This window comes from Arachis hypogaea, chromosome 4 (assembly GCF_003086295.3).
Source record: "Arachis hypogaea cultivar Tifrunner chromosome 4, arahy.Tifrunner.gnm2.J5K5, whole genome shotgun sequence".
Lineage (NCBI taxonomy): Eukaryota > Viridiplantae > Streptophyta > Magnoliopsida > Fabales > Fabaceae > Arachis > Arachis hypogaea.
Genome location: NC_092039.1, coordinates 101056068 through 101066361, shown reverse-complemented (window position 1 = coordinate 101066361; position 10294 = coordinate 101056068). Strand labels below are relative to the sequence as shown.

Genomic DNA, 10294 nt, shown 5'->3' with positions numbered 1-10294 from the left:
AAATGAGTCATTTCATGTCGGATTAACAATTCACATTTCAGACGTCAATATTGTAAGAGAGACAACAAGTTAAAAAGTATCAGGCGTATTATTCACCATTTCACTTTATTTAGCCTCATCGTTTAAATAACGGTAACTTAAATGATAGTGACACGTATATTTATTAATTTCAGCACTACTACATTAGAAAAAACTAATTCAAATTAGGTAATGTATTTTTTAATTTGGTAAACACTGAAAATATGTGTATAATTTTATTTAAATAACTATTAGATTTGATGATAATGATGAACATATGTATTATTGATTTTAGCGCTATCACGATAATGTGATACATTTTTTCAATTTGATCAACACTAAAAATATTTGTATAATTTTGTTTAAATAATTAATTTTTATATATACTAACTAAAAAATTAGAAGAGGAAGCTATTAGATGCAAATGATATTTCTACTTATAAATTAGTATTAAAACGCAGCTTCTAGAAATTTTTGGATTAGCAATACTTAGTATTTTTTATTATTATTTGATTAATATAAATATTAAACTATTTTTAATAAATAAAATTTATTAATTTATATATATAAATTTTAAAAAAATAAATATAATTATATTAATTTATGTATATAAATTTTAATAAATATAAGTGTAAATTATATAATTTTTGTAAATAAAATTTTTGTAAATATAAAAAATTATTATTAATTAAATATTGGCTAAAATAATAATATTTATTGATCGTATAATATTATTCACATATAATATAATAATAATAATTATTATTAATTAAAAATATATAATACTAAAAACATCTCTAATACTTAAGGTTTTAATTTTTTTATTTATTTTGAATCTTATAAAATGTCGTATTTTTGAGATTATATATCATAAAATTTAATTTTAAATTTAATATAAGATTTATTATTTTAATATTTGATTTTATTTTAATTTAAAATTAAATATTTTTTAATTATTTCAAAAATTAGAATTCTGTAGATGTAAGAATTGAGAATTTTATACATTCAAATTGAAAAAAAATTAAAGTTTTATAAATAATTAATAAAACTTATATTAAATTGATTTAGATATATATATTTTTAATCAAATTAATAAAAAAAAATAGAATAATAAAATATAGGAGTACAATTGAATACTTCTAATTGATTTGAGTATATTTTGATTAAGTGTTTGTTGTAATGTTATAAAAACAATATTACAATGTTCATTTAATAGTTGGGTATTTATAAAAATTCCTCGAATGGTATCACAATTCACCTGTCGTACAACAATGTGCTGAACTATTTCAACAAGTCTGCGAGTAAGATATCCAGCATCTATGTTCGTACAGCAGTATCCACAATCCCTTTATGGGCTCCATAACAAGAAATTATATATTCTGTTAAAGAGAGTTCCTTGCGTAAATTGCTTTGAATGGGTAAATCAATCAGCATATTACTCATCTTTCTTTAAAATAATACAGTATCTCTCCTTATTGTTAACGTTGCAGTTGTAAGTGTGAGAAGTATATGAATTTAGTCGCACATAAAAAAAATTAAGAGTGAGAAGTTTATAAGATAAGAGACCCATTAATTTATTATCTTAAGATTTTGAGTTGGATATGATATTTTCTCATTTTATGTTATCTTGATTCCTCTCTCCCTGACCGGTCGAAAGCTCCATGTTGATTAAAAAAAATAACAAATTTTATATTAAATCTTAAATTAATTTTTATAATATATAATCCCATAAATATTTATGTCGTATTATATGAAATTTAAAATAAAATTAAATTAAAGTAAAACTAAATACTAAAGATACTCTTGATACTCGTATTAAAATGGTATCTAATACGTCAAATTAAGTTTTATTTAAGTGTGCATTTTCTAGCTCTATTATTCTTTTTCTATTGAACTTCTATATATTAACTTGAGTCAGATTAGGACTTGCTAAACATAAATGCTATAAACTTCTACTCTACAGTCTACAGAAACTAAACAAGTCAACAACCATCTAAACCCCTATGGCAGCTGAAAGCCTCCCTATACATTATAAGAATTATATTTAATTAGGTGAAAACTCAGGTATAATCAATTTTATGTTAGGAGTGTGTATAGGTCGGGTGAAATTGGATTTGATGTGATTTAGACCTGTCCTGAAATATATTCCGAGCTTATTTATTAGATCCGAACCCGAGTCTAGACGTGATGAAACCTATATACTTTCAGACCACGATTATACCGGATAAAAATTGGGTGAAAATCGGGCCATTAACATTACATTATCTTGATACTTTTTATAAGCTAGCATGTGAAAATATCCAAATTTTCAAGGCTCCAACTATTATTTGACATGGTAAAATTTACTTAGAAAAACAAGAACCGACTCTTCTCTAAAATTAAAGCATAATCATAATCAATACTAATATTGTATAATAACACCAAATATTTAAATCAATACAAATAACACAACATTATGCATTAGTCTAAAATCTTATGCATTTTAAACATAAAACATTAATTTATAGTCTTATAATAACTAATAACACAAAATATTAAGGTTTACAATACTTAAATTTCACATAAGAATAGCCATCATCCATCACTAATAACACAAAATATTAATTGTGTATGATGACTGGGCCGACTTCGGGTGACCTGAGCCATGGTCCAGACTCGACCCGAAATAATGACCGAGTCTATTTTTGAGATCCTTATCCGACCCTAGACCCGATGAAATCACACCAAATTAGGCCCTAAAGTGCTCGGGGCCGGGCCAGGTCTTCGGACCGGGCTGGGCCATGCACACCCCTACTTCACGTGAAGTTGATAATTGAGAGTTGTTAGATGAAAATTTAGTTAAATTAGTCAGATTATCTAACGATTCTCAGTTATGAACTTCATGTAAAATCAACTACACCTGAATTTCTACCATTTAATTAAGAAAATTTTTTAATAAAACTTTTTAAAAACCTCTAAAACACACTTTATTTATGATAATTTATAAAAATCCTTTAATAGTTAGTTTATAAAATTTAAACTCTCACCCAAAAAAAACCCTCTTCTACTGAGTTTTCAAAACTCACCGAGGCAGAGAGAAGACAAGAGAATGGTGTAGCTGTCGTTGCAGTCGCCGTTTCAGCCGTCGATTCCATCGCCGTTGTTGCCACAGTTGTCGCAGGAAGCTTCTCAATCGAGCCGCAGTAGTTGCCCCGGTCGAAAGCTTCTGAATCGAGCCACTGTTTTAGATCTGTTTTCTCCTTCGAGCTACCGCTGGTATTCTTCTTCTTCTTCTTCTCCATATTTCACTTGTCTCTGTCTCTCTGCTTCTTTGAAGTTCCAATTGAGATTGTTCTGTTCTTCTTGAATGGTGAGTCCCACCTTAGTCACGAAGGTACTTTCCTCCATTTTCTCAATATTTTTGTTTGCTTATAATGGTGACTGATAAGCTTGCGAAGTTCTTTTGTGCATCATCCAAATTGAACAAGTTTCTTTTTTACCTTCTTATATTTCTTTTTCACTAATCTTATTTAGTATGATTTCATTTTATCCTTTTGCTACATGTTTTATGTTCCATTATCACATTATATCAACTTTTTATCCTCAATAGTTAAGGATGTCTCCAACACTAGTATGTGATTGTTCTCAACAACTTATATATGTTGTTTTTAAATATATATTCAATTTGGTGATTGTGGAGCAGAACCCCCTTCCGTATCTTGCTCGTTATCCTGAAGCAGATGTATTGACGTCTAGCGATCAAGTTATACCAACAGTTGTTGATGATATCTGGAAGTTTGGCAAGAAGGTGAAAATCTGATAATGAACAGAACTTAATGATTTAGATTTTAGTGTCACCTGATTGCTCTTCTAGTGGGGCTTATTTACTTCAACTGCATAATTATGAATCATGTTGAACTCTTAACATATCATTTGCAAGTGATAATCAAGTGAAACCTATTTATATGAGAATGCTCCTTATAATGATAGTCACCTTTTATGCCATTTTGTACACACTTAGTTTTTCAGGCATCATTTTAGATTTCCTCATCATGCTTTTGGAATGACTTAAGATATGAAACCAGCAAAATTTATTTTCAGGATGAAGCTTTTTACTGTAGTATTATTGGTATTCTTTGGTTTCAGAAACAAAATTTAATCTTAAATGAGATAAGTAGCTAATTGATAAATAAGTAGATGATACCTTTTACAAACTAGGTAAGTTTACATTTCCATTCAACAAGGCATTCAAGTTGATAGTGCATTAATTTTTCTTCATATGCTATGGAGGTTATGACTATGATTTTATATACTTAACTAGCAAGATACCCGCGCGATGCGCGGGCGACACATATGCAGATTAAAATAACGTATATGTAAAGAATTGTTAGTTATTTAATCTGATGTTAGAAAAAGATGGATGATCTTTTTAATTGTAAAAGTATTTGTAAAATATAAAATAAATTATAAGCATTTTAGTAAAGGAAAAAGGATACATGAAAAAGATTAGACTATTTTCGTGTTGTATGTAGATGCAGAAATTATATAAATAGTAACTCAAAGCATTTGAAATATAATTCCATAAAATTGATTGAATAAGGTTTGAATTGTATTAAATATGAATGTTGAAAAAGTACTGTATAGGAAGAAATAATGGTTTAAGCATAAGATAAGTACTTGTGAGTTAATAAGTTATAGTTGCTAACAAATGCAATGAAAAACGGAAAATGGTAAAAATATGAAAAGGATGTAAGATTGTAGCGATAAAGTTATAGATAAATAGTTAGGGTTGGATAAGCGAAAATGAGTGTATAGAGGAATTATGTAATAATAAGAATATTCGTAATGCTGAACGTGTTGTCATATATTTCTGAAGACTTCAGGGTAAACAACATTCTCTGTCTTGTTTGTGTTTTCGTCATGAGCAATTACAATTTTCAACCCTTTTTTGTTTGTGACTCTTGAGATGGCAACATAAAGTTGGCCATGAGTGAAGACAGGTCTTTTCAATAACAAACCCACGTGATTCAAAGATTGTCCTTGACTTTTGTTGATTGTCATTGCGTAAGATACCATAAGAGGAAATTGTCTCCGTTGGAATCTGAATGGTAGCCTGGCATCTGACGGTGTGAGTGTCATTCTAGGAATAAAGACTTTATTGACACAGTTGTTGGAATTTAACAATTTTGCCTCAATAACTTTATCTCCTAGTCTTGTAATTATCAACCTAGTACCATTGCAAAGGCCTGATGAGTGATCAATATTTCTAATAAGCATCACAGGGCAACCAACCTTGAGCTTCAATTCGTGATTTGGAACCCCCGAGCACTTAATTGTTGCTAAAAACTCTGGTGTGTGCATAGCTTGAATTTGATTGCTACCTCCCTCGGACAGACATTTGTTGGAACTAACATATGTCTTGCATTCATTGCTGTTCATTGCAGTCATGTAATCATTAACCTCATCAACAGCATTAACCGTAGGAGCTAAGATAGCGCGACCTTTCAAGTTGCTTTCATTAGACATGTCAGCAATGTAATCAGAATAGATTGCCTCCACAATTGCCTTAATAGGATCACTATAGTTAGTGATAAGGAATTCAGGTGGTATGTTAATGCTATTGCAGCCATCACATGATCTGTCAGATATTCCGTTGCCAACTTGAAGTATCCATTCAGCAAATTGCTTTAGACCCTCTACCTCATCATCTGTAGTCATAGATTGCAATCGCATGTTTACAGTGAGCTTTAATACTTCACAATGTTGCCAGAGGTATGAAGAGTTTAAAGACGCATTAACAATGTCTTGTCTTGTTCCTTTTGGAATGACAGGCAAAATTTGTCGAAAATCCCCACCAAAAACAATTGTTTTACCTCCAAACGGCAAGTGCTGGTTATGATCATCTTTGAATCTCATCAAATCCTTCAATGTCTTGTCCAATGCCTCAAAACAGAATTTGCTCATCATGGGAGCTTCGTCCCAAATAATTAGCTTAGCTATTATAATTAATTCTGCTAATGGACTTCCTTGCTTAATGTTGCAAGTAGAGAACTCATCTGGAGTTAATGGTATGGCAAACCTAGAATGTGCAGTTCGACCTCCAGGTAACAGTAGAGACGCAATGCCGCTAGATGCAACAGTTAGAACTATTTGTCCACGTGATCTAAGTGCTGAAGCTAAAGTTATCCAAAGGAAAGTTTTTCCTGTACCCCCATGGCCATACAAAAAGAACACACGTCCATGTTGACTATCTGTAGAGCTCATGATTTTATCATATACCCCCTTTTGCTCGGCAGTTAATTTTGAGAGGCAGTCATTATGTTGCTTTTCTAACAGAACACGATCATAATTTAATTCGTCAAAGATCATTTTGTTTCGCGTCCTAAGATGGTCGGTATCTCTTGATGGAAATGGCATGGTTGGATAATCGCGCAATGTCTTTCCGTTACTGTTCAATATTTGTTCAATGTCAATCAAGGTTAGATCCTTTAATTCTTCCTCACTGAAAAGCAAATCTGAAATGTTTAGAAAGTAATATATATATAAGTGACCGTTGGAGATAGAAACATGTGTTAAGTAAAACAAATAAGATAAAAACCTGTTGTTAACAATTTAAGGATGAAAAAATAAATTGAGATGTCATGGATCGTAATTTGTTAGTTACCATGTAGGCCAAACATGACTCTGTGATCATGCAAAATTCCATCAGTTAATAGGATGGCAGTTTTTTCCCAGACAACTTCCGGTCGCACCATTGAATTAGACCATAGTAGTATCGCAAACAACCTCCGCAAATAATGACCTGAGCCCCAATGACTTGCTTCTTCAATGGCATCTATATATTCTTTGTCGTCGTCTAGCAAACCACGTGCATAGCATGCATCTCGAAATGATGAGTAGATTACACCATTGTAAGTCCTGATATCCGCATAGGTTGTTGGTCCTTTTACAATGTTTAACAACAACCTTAAATAATATAGCTCACCGGATGATGGTGGTACAAAGATCATCCTTCCAATGACCTGATGACTTTTCCTGGGTTCCCAAGCTCTCAGAGATGATTTCCAAACAAACTTGCTTGGAAACTCATTATAGGTTAGTTTTCTAGCTTCGGCATTTGTTTTGTTTGCTGCAAACCAGCCTAGAAACATGGACTCTTTAACAGTTGCCTTTGCAACAGCTTCAACCAATGATTCATTATCTGTAAATACAACCGGTTGTTGATCCGGCAAATGAAAGCTTAGCCTCTCAACCGATGGATTTCTGTAGTGAATGTCATAGCAAAAGATCCTCCAAGCAGCTTCACAAGGAGATATATATCGACTATCGTAAAACATTTTCACTTCATCAACTTCTAAACTTGCCTTACCATCGAGGGACTTTGTAGAAAAACAGGCTGTGACGCGATCACTTCCTTTATTTACATATTTGAACAAATACTTGATAGATCTTGACTGGTTACACCATTCGACGTTAATGTGAGCACGGTATTTTAGCAACAACATTTTATTATGTGGCACGACATATCGGTTGTCTAGATGAATTCCTGAAACTTCCACCGTGCGTCCATTGTCTCGACGCCTATATACTGGGTAACCATCTTCATCAACTGTAGTCCTGTTGTTGAACTTCTTAGGGAAATGATGGATGCAACGACCTTCCTCCATGCAAGGCGAAGTTGGTTTGCTAAGACCACATGGACCATGAAGCATAAAACTCTTTACAGCCTCGTAGTATGCAGTGTTAACATCAGCATCAGGAATTTCAGCACATATGATTTTGTCTATGTCTGCAGGGGTTGGGTATTTATCTTGTTCATGCAAGAATAATAATATATGTGCATGTGGGAGTCCCCTCTTTTGGAATTCTATTGTGTAGATAACTGGAAAAAATAGCAAAATGCATATGGTATTAACATACATTTAATTATGAAAAATTATGGAACATGGTAGGGATAAATACGTGAAATATATATATATATGTAAGTTTCAAACCTGCTTTTGTAGCACCAAATAATTTGTTGTATCTAAGATCTTTAATCATCATGTCCAGTTTAACCTTGAATAGTCTGCAAATCATGTCTGGCCTGTCCTCTGGTTTGACTTTATTCATTCTACAATATCTTTGTATTTCGTCCCATTGCGGATTGCATGTAAAAGTGATGAATAAATCTGGATAACCAACGCACCTACATATTGCCATGGCGTCTTGATAATTTTGAATCATGTATCTTGGCCCACCAGTAAATGTTGCTGGCAGTATAATTCTCTTACCCTTTGAGGCAGCATTGGTCTCGCCATTGAAAACGGCATCCCGAAGTCCATTGTAGATCTCTGCTCTAAATTCGGTTTGGTGGGTGTAAATAAATTTCAATCTAGCACTCTCAACCATTGAGAATGCATCAACTATGAATTGTTGGAATAACCGGTGGGAATGTAACAGGACACCGTTGTGCGAAGGTCGGTCTTGGATTCGAAATGCGAAAAAGTCGCGCATTGTGACATGCTTGTCTTCATCTGTCGATTTTTTCTTAACTTTGTTCAAGATAATATCTTCTCTCCATCCATCTTCACCATAAGGGAATAAAAGAGGATATTGCAAGCCTAGATAAGCCGGGTGGAGTTCTGTTATTCTTTGAAGCGACCTTGATTTGGTCTCAACAATAATATCTCGTTCTTTTGTGGATCCATCAAAATCACCGACAATTAAGGCAGCAACCTCAGATACTGAAGGCAAATTATACCTCCTTCCATCTTTTTCTCTTTTGCCAATGAGTCGAAGGCAAACAGAATTATTGCCGTTTGCTGTGAGTGCATCGCGAGCAAGTCGGAAAGACTTTGCGAGGACATTATGATTATCCAACGTAGTTTTGATGGTAGAAACAATATCCGCATGAAGCTTGTTCAAGTGATCATTAGAGCTGGAAAAAATGGCATAAAACATGTAAATATGATGTCTACAACCATTATGAATTAAGTGAGATAACTATGTTTGAGTCTTTAATAAAATTGTATGCAAATGACCTGACAGCGGTGATTCTATTTCGAATCTCATTTTCAGTGTCGTATATATATAATTGTGCAAATTTTGCTACTCCGCCTTCTGGTGGAAGCAGGCTCCCCATTAAATGGTAATTTTGTCCGTGCAGAATAAAGGTTGGGGGCCCACGGCTTTGGTTAATTGTTCTTTGTATCTTACCCCCGAATGATGTGAAAGCAAACATACTATTGTAGCTCCTAATGTTCGATCGAAAGTGTTCCGCTTTTTTGGTGTTGTCAAAGTAAAGCTTCCTCAATGAATCGGGAGGTTCTTCAAGCATAGGAAGTTGGACTTGACCTTGTCGGCAACATAGACTAAACTTTGGACATTTAGGCTTGTAGTGCTTTTCTATGCGCTCTTCGTACCAGAATATAGCTTTGCAGTGTTGGCATGTAAAAGTCGGATCTCCAATATCCCAATAATCTGTGGAAAGGAAATAAGCATTGGCGAATGTGTGTTTAGCTCGGAAAAGATACGACAGTTAAATTAAATATAGTAAGATTCAATATACCAACATTATAGTAAGATTTAATATACCAACATTACAGGTGATTTGATAGATATTCAAATCATGCAATATATACATGTTAAGAGTCTCGATAAAAAATGTTTTTGTCATATGAATTCAGGTTGCATAAGACTATAATTACTATTAAGATTTTACGATGTCCCATGAAGTATCATGTTGTGGATCATAATGTTTGCAAGTAATTTTAAATCTCACTTAGGTTTCACATTAGATAAGGTGGAGATGCGAAAGAAGAATGAAGTGGGAGATTGGGGAACTGTTACTTAAACAACCTCTCTCTCTATATATAAAATGTATGTTATGAGAATAGAATTTTAATATGAAAATATGATAATGCATTTGTAGTCATTAGATTAATTTAAATGACTAAGATTAAATTTACCTAATTAATGGTATGCAACTAATGCATCTATTATATTAATTAAATTCAAGTGTGAATTAAATTCAAGTGTGAATTTATTGATAACCATTACCTCTATAACTATTGCTTTTAATTTCTATTAAAATTTACCTAATAAATAAATTAAAATCATTGGATTTTGTTATCTGAATAAAATTTAAAGTATTTTTCATAAAGTAATCTATTTTTTAAAAATCTACGAAAATATCGAGTAGACATCCTAAAAAAATATGTGCTTCAATAAAATGAAAAAATAATTCAACCGCGCTTACGATGCTATATTTTTTATCCGCTTTTGTTTTGTTTCCATCTTAAATAACATAAAAATA

At 32.4% G+C, this 10294-nt stretch overlaps 1 protein-coding gene across 1 annotated transcript; it reads right to left on the bottom strand.

The window, feature by feature from the left end:
• Window positions 1-4857: 4857 nt before the first annotated feature.
• On the bottom strand, window positions 4858-9121 carry LOC112795083 (uncharacterized). The gene is made up of 4 exons (XM_025837043.1): window positions 9021-9121; window positions 7992-8917; window positions 6662-7879; window positions 4858-6512 (listed from the first exon to the last, which is right to left on the bottom strand). Exons 1-4 carry the CDS (start codon window positions 9119-9121, stop codon window positions 4858-4860), a joined length of 3900 nt encoding a protein of 1299 aa, XP_025692828.1.
• Window positions 9122-10294: the final 1173 nt, after the last annotated feature.